At 44.1% G+C, this 21828-nt stretch overlaps 1 protein-coding gene across 1 annotated transcript; it reads right to left on the bottom strand.

Moving 5' to 3' along the window:
• Positions 1-6297: 6297 nt before the first annotated feature.
• Positions 6298-21783, bottom strand: LOC123724471 (peptidyl-prolyl cis-trans isomerase FKBP4). The gene is made up of 11 exons (XM_045688242.1): positions 21320-21783; positions 10777-10921; positions 10459-10601; positions 10251-10371; positions 9981-10137; positions 9714-9804; positions 9458-9541; positions 8736-8921; positions 8451-8594; positions 8240-8335; positions 6298-7621 (listed from the first exon to the last, which is right to left on the bottom strand). The coding sequence occupies exons 1-11, from the start codon at positions 21413-21415 to the stop codon at positions 7553-7555; spliced, it is 1332 nt and encodes a 443-aa protein (XP_045544198.1). The 5' UTR covers positions 21416-21783; the 3' UTR covers positions 6298-7552.
• Between the last annotated feature and the right edge of the window lie 45 nt (positions 21784-21828).

Below are 21828 nucleotides of genomic sequence, written 5' to 3'. Positions count from 1 at the left end.
TCTTATGTGTAATGTAATTGAGCTTCATGATCAAGAGCTAGTCTGACCATAGTGCAGCTGTAAGCAAGCGGGGATCTGCTGGCTATATCGATGTGATTCCGACTGTTGCTTCTCACTGGGCAGCAATTGCACTTGCTTTACAGGACAGCTGTATCACATGTCGCTGGCGGTAGCTAACGTGGATAATTTGTTCCATCCCACTTTATTATATTTCGAGTAGGATAGCAGCCTACACGAGCAATCATTTGTAATATTGGTAGTATAGAACCATCTGGATGTCACATTGATACAGTCTGCTCAATGGGGAGAATTGGCGCTGCAAACCAGCAACACAACATGCGGGTCGTATCCTTCGCTCCCCGATTGCCGAGCACTGCTGTCCTGCAATGAGTAACTGCGCTCCCCTAGCACTACACACCTGATTTAAATAACCATCATCAAGCTTTGATTATTTGAAGCAGATGTGTAGTGCTAGGGCAAACATTTAATATCAGCCCAGGGTGACAACTAATGCGCATTTACTGCTTTTGTAGTCCGTTAAAAATAATTGAATGATTCTGAACACTCCGAAGTTCCAACTTCGGCAGACACGTTTCTAGCCACTTGCAATTTAGGACGACTGACTGAACCTAATCCGTTCTTCCCCAGTTATCTCTCGCTGCACGACATACGCCATCAATGTTGGGACCAGGTGTGGAATTTTCCGACTTGCTAACTGGCGGTAGTTATACACGTGCCACGTTCAACGAATCAGCAATTCGGACATTTCCGAGTTTCCTATGCCGCGTTCAAGTGCTAGTCGGAACATGTCTGACTTGCTAACTGGTTGTAACTACAACCACATAGTCCGATTTGCACATGAACGCGGCACTAGTTCCGACAAGCATAAACACGCAGCATATGAGTGTAAACCCACAGTGTGATATATACATCAGCCATAATCTCCTCCCTAGTCTATTGCGAATATAACGCTGCGTTCATAAACAAATGAGAATATGGTATTTACCCATACGCCTGGGAAAAAACATGGACGCTCTTATAACTGGTAATTACTAGTGGGAAGCTCTTATCTCTGCGCTCCGACTCCTCCCACATGCGGACCTCTGACGTCCCCTACTAAGATAATGACTTCGATAACTGCATTTCGGGAGTTAAATGCAACAAAACATTATTTATAAAAAGTAATCGAATATGGTTCTTGAACACTATAATTTCTTTACAAGCATCATAGCTGTACTTTTACTTTATGGTTGATGCAGCTTGTTGGCCATTAGCGTTTCTCAATGAGTTCAAAGCATGTTAATGCCTCCAACTGGTACTTACGACTTCACACTGGTAATGACCACCTTCACACTATTTCAACGCAGCATAAAACTATTCAACACTGGCTTTAGTGAGTAATGTTTGTCAATTTTAGCCAATCACACGACTGCAAGGCGTGGCTCTGTGTTATGGTGTGCTAGTGATTTAGGGGAATGTGTTGTGGGAAATTATTGGTTTAATCGCTTAACCTACCAACCAATGAGGGGATTCGATTAAGATGCTCCTGGTTGCACCCGACTATGGTCTGTGACAGGGAGGAGCACCTTTCTCAAATCGAACTGTAATCTGTGCCACCTAATTATATTGTCAACAAGGCAGCAGGCATGGTGCGTCATTCAGAAACATGTATTTTCCATAAAGTAAGTATATGTTCAAAATGTTAAACTAGTTTTACCTGGTTAGGGAGATTAAGGACATAGGCCCATGCGTTTTTATCACGAGAGCAAATATTCCCACGGGGGACCAGTACGGAGAAAAAAATGTATGAAATGTATGCATTCACTACTGTAAGTCGCTCTGGATAAGAGCGTCTGCTAAATGACTAAAATGTAAATGTAAATGTAAATACTTTTACAGAGATTACATCTGATATGATCTTGATTCTAGTCTGTTTCTTTTCAGACCTTTTGTTAGTCTAGCAGAGAGAGTGAGTGTGTTGTATGTTTGTGAGAGTGTAGGCTAAAGACTTACCCTCCTTTATATCTGAATATTTGCCATACAAGTGGACAGTGGTGTAAAGTACTTAAGTAAAGATACTTTAAAGTACTGTTAAAGTAGTTTGAGGGGTATCTGTACTTTTCATATTTTTGGCAACTTTTACGTTTACTTAATGTACTTTTTACTGCATATATTTTCCTTGACAGGCAAAAGTACTTGTTACATTTTGTATGCTAAGCAGGACAGAAACATTTCTCAATTTTGTCACATGCGCCGAATACAACAGGTATGGTAGACCTTACCATGAAATGCTTACTTACAAGCCCTCAACCAACAATGCAGTTAAGAAAATAGAGTTAAGAAAATATTTACTAAATAAACTAAAGAAAAGAAACACAATAAAACAACAATAATGAGGCTATATACAGGGGTACCGGTTCTGAGTCATTGCATGGGGGTACAGGTTAGTCGAGGTAATTTGTACATGTAGATAAGGGTAAAGTGGCTATGCATAGATAATTAACAGCAAGTAGCAAGCAGTGTAAAAACAAAAGGGGGGGTGTCAATGCAAATAGTCTGGGTGGCCATTTTGATTAATTGTTCAACAGTCTTATGGCTTGGGGGTAGAAGCTGTTAAGGAGTCTTTTGGACCTAGACTTAGTGCTCTGGTACCGCTTGCTGTGCACCAGCAGAAAGAACAGTCTATGACTTGGGTAACGAGTCTTTGACAATTTTTTGGGGCCTTCCTCTGAAACCGGCTAATATATAGGTCCTGGATGGCAGGAAGCTAAGCCCCAGTGATGTACTGGGCCGTACGCACTACCCTCTGTGACGCCGAGAAGTTGCCATACCAGGCGGTGATGCAACCGGTCAGGATGCTCTCGATGGTGCAGCTGTAGAACTTTTTGAGGATCAGGGGACCCATGCCAAATCTTTTCAGTCTTTATTATTATTTTTTACCCCTTTGTTCTCCCCAATTCCGTGGTATCCAATTGGTAGTAGTTACAGTCTTGTCTCATCGCTGCAACTCCCCGTACGGACTCGGGAGAGGCGAAGGTCGAGAGCCATGCGTCCTCCGAAACACAACCCAACCTAGCCGCACTGCTTCTTGACACAATGCACATCCAACCCGGAAGCCAGCCGCACCAATGTGTCGGAGGAAACACCGTACACCTGGCAACCTGGTCAGCATGCACTGCGCCCGGCCCGCCACAGGACTCACTAGTGCGCGATGAGACAAGGATATCCCTGCTGGCCAAACCCTCCCTAACCCGGACGACGCTGGGCCAATTGTGCGTTGCCCCATGGACCTCCCGGTCGCGGCCGGCTGCGACAGATACTGGGCTCGAACCCAGAATCTCTGGTGGCACAGCTAGCACTGCGATGCAGTGCCTTAGACCACTGCGCCACCCAGGAGGCCTCTTTTCAGTCTTCTGAGGGGGAAAAGGCATTGTCGTGCCCTCTTCACAACTTTTTTGGTGTGATTGGACCATGATAGTTTGTTGGTGATGTGGACACCAAGGATCTTGAAACTCTCGACCCGCTCAAATACAGCCCCATCGAGGTGAATGGGGGCGTGTTCGGCCCTTCTTTTCCTGTAGTCCACGATCATCTCCTTTGTCTTGCTCATGTTGAAAGAGAGGTTGTTGTCCTGGCACCACATTGCCAGGTCTCTGACGTCCTCCCTATAAGCTGTCTCATCGTTGTCGGTGATCAGGCCTACCACTGTGTTGTCAGCAAACTTAATGATGGTGTTGGAGTCGTGCTTGGACATGCAGTCGTGGGTGAACAGGAGGAGACTAAGCATGCACCCCTCAGGGGCCCCCGTGTTGAGGATCAGCATGGCAGATGTGTTGTTGCCTACCTTTACCACCTGGGGGTGGCCCGTCAGGAAGTCCAGGATCCAGTTGCAGAGGTAGGTGTTTAGTCCCAGGGTCCTTGAAATAGTGATGAGCTTTGTGGGCACTATGGTGAATGCTGAGCTGTAGTCAATGAACATAATTCTCACATAGGTTTTCGTTTTGGTCCAGATGGGAAAGGGCAGTGTGGAGTGCACTTGAGATTGCATCATCTGTGGATCTGTTGGGACGGTATACGAATTGGAGTGGGTCTAGGGTTTCCGGAATAATGGTGTTGATGTGATCCATGACCAGCCTTTCAAAGCACTTCATGGCTACTGACGTGAGTGCTACGAGGCGGTAGTCATTTAGGCAGGTTACCTTTGCTTTTTTGGGCACAGGGACCATGGTGGTCTGCTTGAAACATGTAGGTATTGCAGACTTGGTCAGGGACAGGTTGAAAATGTCAGTGAAGACACTTGCCAGTTGGTCTGTGCATGCTCTGAGTACACATCCTGGTAGTCTGTCTGATCCTATGAATGTTGACCTGTTTAAAGGTCTTGCTCACATCGGCTACGGCAATTCACGCACTTATCAAGAGAACATCCCTACTGCTTCTGATCTGGCGGACTCATTAAAGTCAAATGCTTCATTTGTAAATTATGTCTGAGTGTTGGAGTGTGCCCCTGCCTAGCTGTAAAACAAACAAAAAAAAAAGACAATTGTGCTGTCTGGTTTGCTTAATATATGCACTTTGACATGATTTATACTTTGATACTTAGGTATATTTTTGCAATTACATTTACTTTTACACACGTAGTATTTTACTGGGTGACTTTCAGTTGAGTCATTTTCTATTAAGGTATCTTTACTCAAGTATTACCATTTGGTGCTTTTTCGACCACTGCCAGTGGATAAGTTATTGTATGATCAAGTTAATATATCCGGAAGCATCACGCCTGGTCCTGTTCAGTGTTTTGTTGTCATAGTCAAACTATGTGGCAGGCTGGCAGCTCTATCGCTAGGGATTGAATAGCTTATGTCAGAGTGTGTGGCAGCCTGTGTCCATCAGAAGAGTCTGTGTCTGTAAGATGACACTGCGGATGGCCCTGCCTTGGCGCCAAGTAACCCAGTGTGTGTGTTACCCAGCAGTGACCCTGCAATGGGGAGAGAAATCCGGCGTTCAAGCCTTGAATAGGCCGTATTTAAGTCTTCATACAGAAGTCCTTGTATACAAGGTTATAAGAGCATATAGAAAATAAAAACCATAACTGAAGTAGCTACAATATTGAATTAATGCCGTAGGAACCTGTCCACTTTTACATTGATAGCAAAGAACTACAGGTGAAAGCAAAAATCTGATGTAAGCTACACAGCCATCATGTTGCTTTCACCGGTCTTGTTTTCCCTCCTTTATCTCCAGCCACAGCATGTGACCTTCATATGTTTACTTATTCAATGAGATGGAAACCAGGACACAGTTGTATGTGAAGGAAACAGGAAGTAGAGCCACCTGATACTGTCATGGCCACCTAAGCAGCCATGCAGGTGAAAGGAGAGACAGGTTCAGCTGATGGTCAGTACTACTGACCCATCACCAACTGAACACAAATGTCTAGTGAACTGAGTTAGCCAAGTTCCTGTTTGTGGTGGGTTCATATCCACAGCTAACAGAACCATAACTTTAACAACTCTGGTCTGATCTAGGATCATGTCGATCCAGATCTGGTTCAGATAGCTGGTTTACAGAAGAGGGTGGTAGGTTTGAGCTCTGCATGGGCCACGTATACTGATTTATATGGCTCTGGATCAGGGCTCTCCAACCCTGTTCTTGGAGAGCTTCCCTCCTGTAGGTTTTTTCTCCAACCCCAGTTGTAACTGACCTGGTTCAGCTTATCAACCAGGTAATTATTAGAATCAGGTGTGCTAGATGAGGGTTGGAGCGAAAACCAACAGGAAGAGGTTTGGGGAGCACTCTTTGATCCAGAGCAGAAAATTATACCAGATTTTTTTTTAACCTTTCTTTAACTAGGCAAGTCGGTTAAGAACAAATTCTTATTTTCAATGACGGTCTAGGAACAGTGGGTTAACTGCCTTGTTCAGGGGCAGAATGACAGATTTTTACCTTGTCAAAAAACTGCCATGTTGCAAACCAGCTTTAGGAAACCCAACTGTTGTGCTTGTCCCGCACAGCGTAGTGGGATGACCCACATTCTAATGTCACCCCACAGAAGTTTCTATTTGAAACGGTTATGGTTGGTTTAGGGTCGTCCCAAGGAACAGTCTTTGAATTTCCTTGTCACACATTATCAGTAGATTCTATCTCAAATGGGAGAATTGCTTTTGGTTTACCCAATTAGTTTGTATTTGAATTTGTCAGTCTTGTAAAAACTACTTTTGTTTCCACTGTATACTACAAAATTGATTGGCCAAAAGGTACAGTGACCTAAATACAAAAACATGAGGACACAGACCAGAGTTTGAGTAATTTCTGTTTATTAGTCATTAGAGCCTTCAGTCTGAGAACCAATCGTGATGATCCAATCAGATAGACCTCCCCCCAACCAACCAGCATGCAGTTGACACCCCAAACCCTGACCAATCTCACTCCCTAGCTGCTCTGCTTCACAGGACCTTGTTTAGCTGAACCTAGAGCCAGGTCTGCTGGAGATGCTGTATGCAAGAATAAGATTACAGAAAGTCTGCATCTCAAATGACACCCATTACCTATATAGTGCACTACTTTAGTAACCACCTCTGACCATTGGTCAAAAAGTAGGGCATATTGGTAATCTACAACAGGGTCTCCCAAACTCGGTCCTGCCCCCCCAGGTGCACGTTTTGGTTTTTGCCCTAGCACTACACAGATAATTCAATTAACCAACTCATCATCAAGCTTTGATTCTTTGAATCAGCTGTGTAGTATTGGGGAAAAATCAAAACGTGCACCCATTGGGGGGCCCCAGGATCGCGTTTGGGAAACTCTGATCTACAAGGTATAAAGTGTTATTTGGAATGCAGACAGACTACAGTAAGACTATATATGTAATGTGACTGAGCTTTATACTGGTTCAGTCTGACCAGAAGAAGCTGCTTCACACACACCCTTCTAGGTGTGAAGTAAATCATCATCCCATGAAGAACAATTAAGATAAATCATAAACCCAGAGTAAGAACATAGTGTGTTTGAGAAGCAGAGAGCAACCCTTTAGTTAGCATGACTGCTGCTAGAGAGGGTGCTGCTACTGTCTGCGGACACACACAGTCACACATACACATGAAGCAGTCCCCAGGAGTTGATCAGTTGGCCTTGGAAGGTGGTGAGAAGTGAAGGGGGTTTGGGGATTAGCCCTTGCTGGGTGAAAGGGGGGTTTACACACACACACACACACACAAATACACACACCCAGTACTGGGCTTCCAACTCCATTAAGCAAAGAGCTCTATGAGTAAGGGGGGGAGGGGGGAGGGGGCAGCCTGCTACATGCTAACCAGAGGGATGGGGGGCACTTCTTTTAGCCACACCTCCTGAGTGCAGTCAGCTACAGAAGGCCCACCCAGCCAGCTAGCTGCCATGACGATAGCACGCAGACATACACACACACACAGGAGATACAGTTGAGCCATGGACACACACACACTTATCACAAACACATTCTCTCTTTATAAACACGAATGCCTGAAGTTTTAAAAAGGTCTTCATGACACAGTCTGACATCTTTCTCCAGCAGTCATTACTCCTGTCCTCCACTCTCCTCTACATCCATCCCACCTATGTTCTCCATCCCCTTGTCAGCCTCCTTCTGTTCATCACAGCAGAAACAAAGAGAGAGACATTAAAACAGTCATTTACACTGAGTATACAAAACATTAAGAACATGCTCTTTCCATAACATAGGCTAACCAGGTGAAAGCTATGATCCCTTATTGATGTCACTTGTTAAATCCACTTCAGTGTAGATGAAGGGGAGGAGACAAGTTAAAGAAGGATTTTTAAGCCTCGAGACAGTTGAGACAAGGATTGTGTATGTGTGCAATTCAGAGGGTAAGACAAAATATTTAAGTGCCTTGGAAAAGAGTGTGGTAGTAGCTGCCAGGCACACTGGTTTGAGTATGTCAAGAACTGCAATGCTGCTGGGTTTTTCACGCTCAACAGTTTCCCGTGTGTATCAAGAATGGTCCACCACCCAAAGGACATCCAGCTAACTTGACAACTGTGGGAAGCATTGGAGTCAACATGGCCAGCATCCATGTGGAACACTTTCTTATACGATGCTAAGTGTGGGTTAATCTGTTCTGATGTCTCTCCAGTATTCCATCTCAACTCACCTTGGGGCTAGGGGAAGAGTTTAATCTGTAGGAGCTAGGGGAAGTGTTGCGTGGCTAAAGGAAATGTGTAGTGTGTTGGCTGTTTGACTCACCTTGGCGTCTCTCTCTGCGAACTTCTGGAACATGTTGGCGTAGAGCCTCTTGTCCTTCTCATGCTGCTCCTTAATCTGTTTCTGGCACAGAGCCACCTGGGAGGGCAGACAGAGAGCCCCGGATCAGACAAACAGCAAGGAGAGATGGACATCCAGATGAAAGGAGAGGGAAGTTTAGACAAGGCACACAAAGACTATTCTAGTACAGTACCTGGCTCTTGGCGGCCTTGTTGCTAGGATAAAGTTGGGTGACGCGCTGGAAGTCTGCTCTCGCCCTATCAAACTCCTTCATGGCAAACAGTGCCTCCCCCCTCCGGAATAGAGCCTTTTCATTGGATTCGTCTAGCTCCAGGGCCTTCGCACACACGCGAGAGAGAGCAGAAACCAAAAGTAAGTGGTGGAATAGGTTTGGTGTGGAATATTTAGGAAGTCAGACATGTTCAGATACAGCCAGGTCAGGTGTGTGTGTGTGTCTCCTAATCGAGTCTGTGTGTACCTTGTCACAGTTGTCGAAGGCAGAGCTTGGTTCCTGAAGCTTGATGAAGCACATGGCCAGGTTGAGGTGAGCAGCCAATCGCAGGGCTTTAGCTTTCTGGTCCTCCCCCTCGGGCAAACTTGATTCATTCTCCAGCCATGACACAATCCTCTTATACTGGACAGACGCTTGGCGATGCTTCCCTTCCTACACACACACACGTTATACTAAACAAGCTCACACAGTCTCACGTCAGAATTATACATTCATCCAGGTTTCTCAAACGTCAAGTTTTTAAGGTTATCTCCGAAATCTTAAAGTTAGGCATTAAACTCCAAATGGTTAAGGTAAGGGTTAAGGTTTGAGATAGGCTTAAAACAAAAATCTAAAAAACAATTTTCCATCGCTGCTGGATTCAAACATGCAACCTTTTGCACCAGAGGCAGACGCTTAAACCCATCCACCAACCCCACCGCCCTAGCAAAAATAACACTTATTTAAAGGCAACAGCGCGTTTCCACATCATCTCCCGACATCCTCAGACATGGCTGGATGTCTAATACTGACTTGTATCACGGGTGACCTGGCTAGTTATACTGCACTGCTGCTTGAAGCTACTTCTCTCCACCCACACACAGGTAGCCTAGCGGTTAAGAACCTGTCGATGTGCCCTTGAGCAAGGTACTTAATCCTAATTGCTCCTGTATGTCTCTCTGGATCTGCTAAATGACTAAAATCTAAACCTTGAAGTACTGTGTTCCTTTCTCCTTGATGATGATGCTCTGCTCCAGTTTCTCTGCTGAGTTCATCTCCCAAGATTCCTTGGCCTGGGGAACAGGAAATGCTTCAGTCAGCCAGCAAATCACCTCTCAAAACACCAGACTCATCTGGGGCACACTTAGTAGGCAAACAGTTAGGAAATGTCACAAATAAAATGCCTAAGGCATGTCTCTGGACAGGACCCTCTGGTTGATATTGCTAAAGGGTGAGGGGTCATACCTTTTCGAAGGTGGTCAGTTTGAGTTTGTACTGCAGAGTGGCTCCACCAGGAATACTGTACTTGCTGCTTCCTATGTTTCCAAAGCCATACCTACACACACACACACACACACGTAGAAATTCATCGACACACACTACAATTAGATATCCATACATACACAGCCACACAACTCAGCCAATATACCCAGAGAACACACCATTATACATTTCTCAAAATAACAAAATAGTATGTAGACTAGGTTTGTAATGTGTGTGTGTGTGTATTACTTGGGTTTGATGATGAAGAGTGACTCCTCTCCCTGTTCCATGGCGGTCAGGGCTTTCTCCACTCCACTTGGCAGACCCAGACTCTTTCCATCTCCCAACTCAAACTTCAGCTCCCTCTGGTCAAAGACCTTGCCCTCACAGCTGCCCTCCACACACACTGCAGGGGAAAGAGACCGAGAAAGGTGTGAGAGCTTGTAGCCTGTACAGTAAGTCTTAGTTTGGAATATCCCTGTTCCTTTTTGATGATGATGATGATGTTTGTGTGTGTACCTTCTACGGCAGCTCCTTCATTAGGTTTGGAGTATCCCGCTCCCTTAGTGATGATGCGACGGATGATTCCTCCATCCTCTCCCTCAGTGATGTCCTCCCCTCGAAACTCAAACAGCTCCACCTAACACACACACAAAACATCCATTTAAGGACTCAGTCACACACGTCAATGTTGACACCGAATGTTTACCTAAAACAGACATGTTACCTGGAAGACAAGAGTAGCATTGGGGGGTATCTTCGGGGGGCTGCCGGCGGTGCCGTAGGCGTACTCTGGTTTACAGATCAGCTGGCTAATCTCTCCTACTTTCATAGTAGCCACTCCCAGGTCCCACGCCTTGATTACCTGACCTACACACACACACACACACACACACACACACATACAGGTCAAATGTCTTGATCACCCAGCTTGTACTTCGACACACACACACACACACACACACACACACACACACACACACAGTCAAATGTCTTGATCACCCAGCTTGTACTTCGACACACACACACACACACACACACACACCTTTGCCCAGCTCAAAGGAGAACTTCTCTCCTCGTTCGCGACTGGAGTCAAATGGGGTTCCATCCAGCAGCGTGCCAACATAGTGAACAAACACCTTGTCCCCCGTCATAGGCAGCTCTGTCCCTGTGCCCTCTTGCTTCACCAACTACAGATGTAGGGGAGGGAGAGAGGGAAAGAGCGACAGTGAAGGTTAGTTGTGCTGTAGCAGTGTATGGCATAGTCTGTCTGTGGTAGTGTTTGGTATTTTATTAGGAACCCCAAAAGCAGCAGCTACTCTTCCTGGTGTCCACACAAACCATAACATAATACAGAACATTAAATAGACAACATCAAGGACAGAACTACATCAATTCAAAAAAATGTATGTATAAAACAGCACACGTAGCCTACATATCAATACATACAAACTATCTAGCTCAAATAGGGGAGAGGCGTTGTGCAGTGAGGTGTTTCTTTATCATTTTTTTTTAAACCAGGTGTGCTGTTCATTTGAACAATATGAGATGGAAGACAGTTCCATGCAATAATGGCTCTATATAATACTGTACGCTTTCTGGAATTTGTTTTGGATTTGGGGACTGTGAAAAGCTAACGCCAAGTAATTTAGTCTCCTCAACTTGTTCAACAGCCATACCATTCATTACCAGATTCAGCTGAGGTCTAGAACTTAAGGAATGATTTGTACCAAATACAATGCGCTTAGTTTTAGAGATGTTCAGGACCAGTTTATTACTGGCCACCCATTCCAAAACAGACTGCAACTCTTTGTGGTCGAATCATCTTTATGGTTGAATCATCAACATACATGGACACACGTTTTGTTTAATGCCAGTGGCAGGTCATTGGTAAAAATAGAAAAGAGTAGAGGGCCTAGAGAACCGCCCTGCGGTACACCACACTTTACATGTTTGATATTAGAAAAGCTTCCATTAAAGAAAACCCTTTGAGTTCTATTAGATCAACATCTCTGAAGCCACGATATGGCAGAGGTTGAAAAGCCATAACACCATTGTTTTCTCAACAACAGGGTTTGGTCAATAATATCAAATGCTGCACTGAAATCTAACAGTACAGCTCCCACAATCTTATTACTATCAATTTCTTTCAACCAATCATCAGTCATTTGTGTCAGTGTTGAGAAATAGCATGGTGTTTGACCAAACACCATTCTTTCCAACCGTTTGCTAAGAGCTGGCAGCAAGCTTATATAGGTCTGCTGTTAGAACCAGTAAAGCCTGCTTACTATTGCTTCCCTCCAGGCCCGAGGACAAATACTTTCCTCTAGGCTCAGATTAACCCTTGTGTGGTGTTCCAAGTTTTTGTTCTTCACCCAATGTTCATGGGTCTGATGGACCCACATCATTGGGTTTTTAAAACAATACAGCCATAACAATTTACGTAGAAATACTTAACACTTAGATGTTGCCTTATATCAATTACAAGCAATATAGACAGCATACATGATTCATATGCCATTGACCTCTGCTAGTTCACATTTATCAACAAAAGCGCTATTTGTTTTTTTATCAAATGATTTTTGTGAACAAAAATCTCAAATCAAGACATTGGTTGAATAAATAATGTTTATCTTGAACAAATATAAATTAAACAAGGTTTTCATCACTATTGATGTTTATTGCTATGAACAAACTGGAAGGACAAATTTGACATATTTTATGGAAATGATAAATGAGCCCAATTGAACACAAATTAAGGCCGGTCTACACACCACATGAGGGACAGAGTTTTACTGTGTGTGTGTGTGTGTGTGTGTGTGTGTGTGTGTGTGTGTGTGTGTGTGTGTGTGTGTGTGTGTTGCAAATGTATTTCTTGCACTTGATGCATGTGTCTTTCTGTCCTTCTTGGGTCCACACACATGGAAGTGATTCTTCTTGTTACTACCGGCTGCAATCTAGGATGATGAAAACACTTAGTTCAGGAATTTTACTAACATCTCACTCACTCACATATATAAACTAAGCAAAAAAAAAAGACGTGTTGTTTTCTCACTGTCAACTGTGTTTATTTTCAGCAAACTTAACATGTGTAAATATTTGTATGAACATAACATTCAACAGACAAGATCCGGGCTCTTCGCTGGCCATGGCAGAACACTGACATTCCTGTCTTGCAGGAAATCACACACAGAACAAGCAGTATGGCTGGTGGCATTGTCATGCTGGAGGGTCATGTCAGGATGAGCCTGCAGGAAGGGTACCACATGAGGGAGGATGTCTTCCCTGTAACGCACAGCGTGGAGATTGCATGAAATGACAACAAGCTCGGTCCGATGATGCTGTGACACACTGCCCCAGACCATGACGGACCCTCTACCTCCAAATCGATCCCACTCCAGAGTACATGCCTCGGTGTAACGCTCATTCCTTCGACAATAAACGCGAATCCGACCATCACCCTGGGTGAGACAAAACCACAACTCGTCAGTGAAGAGCACTTTTTGCCAGTCCTATCTGGTCCAGCGACGGTGGGTTTGTGCCCATAGGCGACGTTGTTTCCGGTGATGTCTGGTGAGGACCTGCCTTACAACAGGCCACCAAGCCCTCAGTCCAGCCTCTCTCAGCCTATTGCGAACAGTCTGAGCACTGATGGAGGGATTGGGCGTTCCTGGTGTAACTAGGGCAGTTGCTGTTGCCATCCTGTACCTGTCCCGCAGGTGTGATGTTCGGATGTACCGATCCTGTGCAGGTGTTGTTACATGTGGCCTGCCACTGCGAGGACGATCAGCTGTCTGTCCTGTCTCCCTGTAGCGCTGTCTTAAGCGTCTCACAGTACGGACATTGCAATTTATTGCCCTGGCCACATCTGCAGTCCTCATGTCTCCTTGCAGCATGCCTAAGGCACGTTGACGCAGATGAGCAGGGACCCTGGGCATCTTTCTTTTGGTGTTTTTCAGAGTCAGTAGAAAGGCCTCTTCAGTGTCCTAAGTTTTCATAACTGTGACCTTAATTGCCTACCGTCTAAGCTGTTAGTGTATTAACGATCGTTACACAGGTGCATGTTCATTAATTGTTTATGGTTCATTGAACATGGGAAACTGTGTTTAAACCCTTTACAATGAAGATCTGTGAAGTTATTTGGATTTTTACGAATTATCTTTGAAAGACAGGGTCCTGAAAAAGGGACATTTCTTTTTTTGCTGAGTTTAGTTACGACATGCCAAGGTAGGCGAGTCAGACACACAACACTACTCACACTTACTTCCGGTATTGGAGCTCTTGGTTCTGTGGGTCGAGCGGATGGGGCACCAGCATCCTCCTGAATCCTCCTCACGATGGCTGCAGAAGCTGGGTTCCTTGGGATATGTTGCCTCCTCGGGATTAGAGGTCTTAATAATGCCTTGCCCAGCACCTCGAGAAAGAGCCGTCTCCTCTGCAGCTTCTCTCTGTCCCAATCTGGGTTCAACGCCATCCAGATGACAAACACATTGTACGCCAAGATGTCCAAGGTATTTAAGAATATCACAAGTGGCCAGCGTAGGGTTCTTCTTTTGCAGCTGTAGTCAGTCACCAGCTTGTCTAAATTGTCCACCCCTCCTTTTGTGGCAATGTGATCCATTATGATTTCTGGTGTTCCTGGCCACAGATTCTCCCATCCCTATGTAGCGTACTCATGAGTACCACATTTTTGCCTTTAATTTGGCACATAGGACACTGGGGATGTGTCGCAAACGTAGTTGTTGAATACATGGAACAGGCCTGAGGTGGGAGCTCTTCATCTTCCAAAGTGGAAGACGCTCCTTCCACACTAGCTTCTCTCCCTCTGAGCAGAGATTATTTTTGCCATACTGATTGTGATAAGGAGCCACACATGCAAAGCTATTTATTTGTTGTGTCCCTCCCCCAATTCGCACCTGGCTGGGGTAGAGTGTAAAAATAAATCTGTATTTTCCCACAATGTATCGAAATAATCTATTGTAATAATATTGTGCCGGTTACATCAAGACATTGTGTAGTTTCACACTACAAAAAGGTAAAGAGTGTGCGAAACGCGGGAGACAGCACCAAGAACCTGTCTGTCTTCCTGCCTATGTGGAAACAGCAGGCCCAGGGAGGAGGAAGACAGAATTAAGGCACACAGCAAACCGTTTGTTTAATTTTTTACTTGTTTTCACCAAACACACACTTATTACCCTCGGGTCCAGTGGACCCAAACACCACATATGTAATATAAATGTGTAGAGGGGTGCACAGTGTGCACTCAATGAAAATGTGTTATTTTACATGTTTTTCACAGAAAATGAGCAAAGGCCAATGAGTCTCAGGTTGAAAAAATAATTAATTGTATCATTTATTTTAGTAAACATTGAAAATGGGTCCCACAGACCCAAACAAGGGTTAAAGATATGACAGATAGGAGTGGCTAGAAGTCAGCTACTATCCTCAGTATCTTTCCATCTAAGTAGTCAATGCCAGGAGGTTTGGCATTATTGGTCATTAACAATCATTTTTCTACCTCTCCCACACTAACTTTACAAAATTCAAAACTTGCAATGCTTTTCTTTCATTTTTTACTTTTTTTTTTATGCATGAATACAATGGCTCACTGTTCATTGTTGGCATTTCCTGCCTAAGTTTGCCCACTTTGCCAATGAAGTAATCATTAAAATAATTGGCAACATCAAATGGTTGTGATAAATACTCCATCTGATGGAGTTGAATTGATCTTTCTGCCCATAATTTCATTTAAAAGTAATCCTACGTTTTTTTCCCATCATTCTTTATATCATTGATCTTGGCTTCATAATACAGTTTCTTCTTTTTGTTGTTGTTGAGTTTAGTCACATAAGTCTCAATTTGCAGTAAGTCAGCCAGTCAGATGTGCAGCCAGACTTAGCCACTCATTTTGCCATCTCTTTCAACCATACAGTTTTTCAATTCCTCATCAATCCATGGAGGTTCTAAGAGTTCTAACAGTTCTGACAGTCAATTTCTTAACAGGTGCATGCTTACTGTATGTAGTCTAGTACTTTGGGCTGCTGTTGTGTTTAGGTCTTGGGTTGTGGGCTCTAAAACTGTTCAAGAGGTGATTTATTTGTGTTATGATGTGGAAACTGTCTGAGACACCATGTGCTGCAAGTCTGCCTGTAGGGAAATACACTATGGGCCAGAATGACTGACAGTCTCTCTCTCCCACACACACTTCTCAGTGTCAACATTGACCAGCCACACTCCCTGCAGAAATAGGATATTCAGCAGGGAAGGGTCAGGTCACCAAAACCAGAATCCCCCCCCCCAAGCAGCTGTGGGTATCCCAAATATGGCAGGCTCTAGAAAACATCCAGGTAACCAGATATGGTTGCTGACAAACAAGAAACTATGAAATGCTTATACCCAGGTCAGAACCTTCTAGCCAAAACTAAGACACTTCAAGATCACTGCTAAGTCTGAATAGTGATGACTAGACATTTGATAGTTTGCTGCAGAAACACATAGTTCAGTGACAGTACAAACTACCTGGCAATGATAACATCTCTGATTACATGGGGAAGTGAGATGCACCCAGCTGCAACCCCACAGCAGCCTGAGACTGAAACTAGCCTGTCACTAAAACCAATACTGTCGCCATCTAATGGCCGTGGTTAATCCCTACCACATACATGTGAACTTTTCTTTCCTAGATTCCTTTCCTCACGGGTGGTCAGGGCTCCACAGTGCAAGCATTTAAATTGCATTTGTGAATAAAAAGTAAAGTGTGACAGTGAAACTGAAGCTCTTGTACAATGCTGTGTACTACTCCCTTCACAGAACAGCACAAACTGGCTTCTACCAGAAGAGAAAGAGGAGTGGGAGGCCCCGGTGCACAACTGAGCAAGAGGACAAGTACATTAGAGTGTCTAGTTTGAGAAACAGACGCTTCACAAGTCCTCAACTGGCAGCTTCATTAAATAGTACCCACAAAACACCAGTCTCAACGTCAACAGTGAAGAAGCTTCTCCGGGATGCTAGCCTTCTAGGCAGAGTTGCAAAGAAAAAGCCATATCTCAGACTGGCCAATAAAACGAAAAGATTAAGATGGGCAAAAGACAGACACTGGACAAAGGAACTCTGCCTAGAAGGCCAGCATCCCGGAGTCTCCTCTTCACTGTTGACGTTTAGACTGGTGTTTTGCGGGTACTATTTAATGTACTTGTTCTCTTGCTCAGTTGTGCACCGGGCCTCCCACTCCTCTTTCTATTCTGGTTAGAGCCAGTTTGAGCTGATCTGTGAAGGGAGTAGTACACAGCGTTGTACAAGAGCTTCAGTTTCTTGGCAATTTCTCACATGGAATAGCCTTCATTTCTCAGAACAAGAGTAGACACACAAGTTTCAGAAGAAAGGTCTTTGTTTCTGGCCATTTTGACCCTGTAATCGAACACACAAATGCTGATGCTCCAGACACTCAACTACTCTAAAGAAGGCTAGTTTTATTGCTTCTTTAAATCAAAACAGTTTTCAGCTGTGCTATCATAATTGCAAATTGGTTTTCTAATGAGCAATTAGCCTTTAAAATGATAAACTTGGATTAGCTAACACAACGTGCCATTGGAACACAGGAGTGATGGTTGCTGATAATGGGCCTCTGTACACCAATGTAGATATTCCATAACAAATCAGCTGTTTCCAGCTACAATAGTAATTTACAGCATTAACAATGTTTACACTGTATTTCTGATCAATTTGATGTTATTTTAAAATGGACAAAAAAAAGTGCTTTTCTTTCAAAAACAAGGACATTTCTAAGTGACCCCAAACTTTGAACGGTAGTCTATATGTGAACCTCTTTCCTTTACTAACTTCCATTCCTACCTCAAGTACCGCTCCTCCTTCCCCATCTCCCTTTCCTATCTCCCTTTTCCTTCTCCTCTCCTCCTTCCCTTGACCCCGTTTTTTTTTCCTGAGTTCACAGTTGTCTTGAAAGCACGATAATCCCTACCACATACAATGCATTAAAAAAGTTCAGACCCTTTGACTTTTTCCACATTGTGTTGTGTTAGGTGCACCCTTATTCTAAAATGGACTAAATCGTTTCCCCCCCCCCCCCCCCTCATCAATCTACACACAATACCCCATAATGAAAGCAAAAACTTTTGGGGGGGGAAATGTTTGAAAACTTATTAAAAATAAAAACCATCACATTTACATTAGGATTTTATACCCTTTACTCAGTACTTTGTCGAAGCATCTTTGGCAGCGATTACAGCCTTGAGTCTTCTTGGGTATGACGCTACACACCTGTATTTGCGGAGTTTCTCCCATTCTTCTCTGCAGATTCTCTCAAGCTCTGGCAGGTTGGATGGGGAGTGTTGCTGCACAGCTATTTTCAGGCCTCTCCAGAGATTTTAGAACAGGTTCAAGTCCAGGCTCTTGCTGGAACATTCAAAGATATTCAGAGACTTGTCCCGAAGCCACTCCTGCGTTGTCTTAGCTGTGTGCTTAGGGTTGTTGTCCTGTTGGAAGATGAACCTTCGCCCCAGTCTGAGGTCCTGAGCTGGTTTTCATCAAGGATCTCTGTACTTCGCGCCGTTCATCTTTCCCTCGATCCTGACTAGTCTCCCAGTCCCTGCTGCTGAAAAACATCCCCACAGCATGATGCTGCCATCACCATGCTTCACCGTAGGGATGGTGCCAGGTTTCCTCCAGACTTGACGCTTGGTATTCAGGCCAAAGAGCTCAATCTTTGCTTCATCAGACCAGATAATCTTGTTTCCCATGGTCTGAGAGTCATTTAGGTGCCTTTTGGCAAACACCAAGCGGGCTGTCATGTGCCTTTTACCAAGGAGTGGCTTCTGTCTGGCCACTCTGCCATAAAGACCTGATTGGTGGAGTGCTGCAGAGATGGTTGTCCTTCTGGAAGGTTCTCCCCTCTCCAGAGGAACTCAGTCAGAGTGACCTTTGGGTTCTTGATCGCCTCCCTGACCAAGGCCCTTCTCCCCCGATTGCTCAGTTTGGCCGGGCAGCCAGCTCTATGAAGAGTCTTGGTGGTTCCAAACTTCTTCCATTTAAGAATGATGGAGGCCACTGTGGTCTTAGGGACCTTCAATGCTGCAGAATTTCTTTGGTACCCTTCCCCAGATCTGTGCTGACACAATTCGATCTCAGAGCTCTACTGACAATTCCTTTAACCTCATGGCTTGGTTTTTGCTCTGACATGTACTGTCAACTGCACCACTCGGTAGGCCCTCACTGGCTTATTTACAAAATTACACTGATTGGCCCAAGGGGGGAATTGCATCATTCGTGAGAGGATGAAATGTTTACTGTAGTATAGTTTTATGTTGTTCTTGATACCATATCTTGTTTGGAGGTTTTTTGACCTTTGTCACATCTATGCTAATATAGCAAAAATTCGCAAGCTAGCCAACCAACAACTGTAACGATGTATTTAAACAACCAACCTGTCTATGAAGACATAAAATGCGCAGTTTGAGCTACTCCAGGAAGCGACATTGCAGGCTAGCTCAGTGCTGCCCCCTTATCTCAAGTCCAAAGCTGACCGGGGTACTGCAGGCTGCCATTAGCTACTAAATGATCATCCTGTGTGCGATTTTTATAAGATTTTTTATATAAATCGGTTCAAGGACATACATCTGGTGTAATATAAAATATTGGTAGCATTACTATAATGGTAGGCTGAACAATAGAACGAGTCAAAATTCACCCAAGGCTTTAAAATGGCAAAAGAACATTGGCTAAGCTGGAACACTAGCGCGAGCCCATAGCAATTGAATGGAATCGAACGGTCGCTGAGCCTCTTCTGACTGGAGTGATGCTTGGAATTCCTTTTCACCTAAATGGCACAAAGAAATGTATCCCTTTTTATTTTACTACTACCATCTGTTCATAGGACGAAACTGAAAAATAACTTGTGTAGAAAGTAAACATCCTCACCTCAATGGTGTGCTTATGTCTGCATAATGAGGAAGTAAGAAAAAAATGGCAACTTTGACTATTTCTGGTCTAGCGATCGATGACTGCAGAGTACACTGCCCAACCGTATGTAATTAGAAAGAGATTATCCTGACAAAAATGGTGTCCAACTTGAAAAAAATGAAAATATACACATTGCAAGATATTTGGCAAAATATACCAGCATGCCTCTCCATAGGAAAACAAAGGGAGAGGCTCAACGTTCCAAGGGCAAAAGGTATTCCGGAGCTAGTGTTTGATGACAGCGGAGTACGCTGCCTTACATAATTAGAAAGAGGGGGTTCTCATGTTTAAATAGTGACCGACTTGAAAAAAATTAAAATATACATATTGCAAGATATTTGGCGAAATAGACAGACATACCTATATTTCCCTACAGTAAACAATGGGACGACCTCAAAGTTCCATGAGTATTTTTTTGTTGTTGTTTACATTTTAACTACCAGCAATGTGGGCAGGTCTCATTGACAACAATAACAAAGCAGCCATTGTGACATAGAACAATAAACTGGGAATAGAACCTTCGGAAGGAGAGTTGGTGCCACGGTGCACAATAGAACGAACTAATAGGCACTGGCAGGTTGAAAAATGTCCTAAAATAAGGCCTGTTTTTTCGTGATTACTTCAAAACTACGGCAAGCAGCTGGGACATATGGTAACAGTGTGAAACTGGGCTCCACGGCAGATGCAATGAACTGGGGGGCAGGTAGCCTAGTGGTTTGGGCGTTGGGCCAGAAACCGAAAGGTTGCTAGATCGAATCCCTGAGCTGACAAGAAACTGTCCTTCTGCCCCTGAACAAGGCAATTAACCACTGTTCCTAGGCCGTCATTATAAATAAGAATTTGTTCTTAACTGACTTGCCTAGTTAAATAAAAAATACATAAAGTAGTTTTTATCAGAAAAAAGCATTGTTAAAAATGTCATGTGTCCAGCCTAACAATGCCTGCAGTACCGTGGTCGGCATTGAACTTCGTGGCTTCAATGCGAGGGTTGCAGTCATTCTCCCCTGGGTTAACCACAGCCAGTAGTTGGCGATATTATGGTTTTAGTGACTGGGTAGTTTTAGTCACAGGCTGCTGCGGGGCTGCACCTGGATACTACTGGGGGAAGATGGGGCTGGTGGAGAAGCAAGCATGTTCGAGGTGACGTCAGCCAGTTAGCTAACGTTAGTTAAGTTTAGCCAGCAGATATAACTACTGTAGCAAACCCCAAATGTTGCATATAGATCATGGACTGCGCTGCAAAATCTCACTAATCTAAATTACCCTACTGTAGCCAACTGACCAAAATATTTTAGCATTTTTCTTCAGTCAAGCTTGCTAGGTAGCTGGTTATGCCATTCAATGAATTGCTATTGGGTAGATAGTGAGCATGCTAACGCTAGCTTGTTGGCTCGCTAGGGTTTCCACTAGTTAACACAGCTGCAAAGTCAACATGGGCGATATCGTACAAATTCATGACAACAAAAATTTGCTTTTTGGTCTTAAATTAAGGTTAGGTTTAGGTGTAAGGCTGGCAGCGTGGTTAGGATTAAAATCACATTTTAAGAAGATACATGTTAGAAATAGGCGGGGTTTAAGACTTTGTGGCCGTGGTAACTAGTTAGTTCAGTTACCTTTAAAACCCCTCCATCTTTCTTCTGCGTGATATCCTCTCCCTCCATTGGTAATGGGATATTCTGTCCTTCGTTGGTCACCTCTTCCGCAGTCATAGCCCCGGAGCACTTATTTCTGCAAACCTCTCCTTCTCAGCTAGCTGACGTTAACTAGCAAACCACACAACTGCAAGTTTCGACTGCCTAGATTAGAGCTAACTACCAACTAAGGTTCTGCAGGAGAGCTGCGCCACAAATCAAAGCTAACGCGCTTGATGGCTATAAGAATCAGCTTTTCTCGTTAGCTATATTTTGGGTTTGCACTTTTAGTGCCAAATTACGCTGATGTCAATCGCTGTGTACCAGTCTCCAAACTGATGGTGTGCCGTTGAGTTGCTTAGCTAGCTAATAAGTCCAGAGGTCCACTTTGCTGTGTTGCTTGCGTGTTTCTCTGTCTAGCATCTGACAGTTGTCTAGGCTGCTAGCGTCTGGAAGAAGGGCCGAGAACTTTCGATACGCTGCAAAGGGGG

This window comes from Salmo salar, chromosome ssa10 (genome assembly GCF_905237065.1).
Source record: "Salmo salar chromosome ssa10, Ssal_v3.1, whole genome shotgun sequence".
NCBI classification, from domain to species: Eukaryota; Metazoa; Chordata; class Actinopteri; order Salmoniformes; family Salmonidae; genus Salmo; species Salmo salar.
Note: the sequence above shows the minus strand (reverse complement) of the source record. Positions and strands in the feature narration are given on the sequence as shown.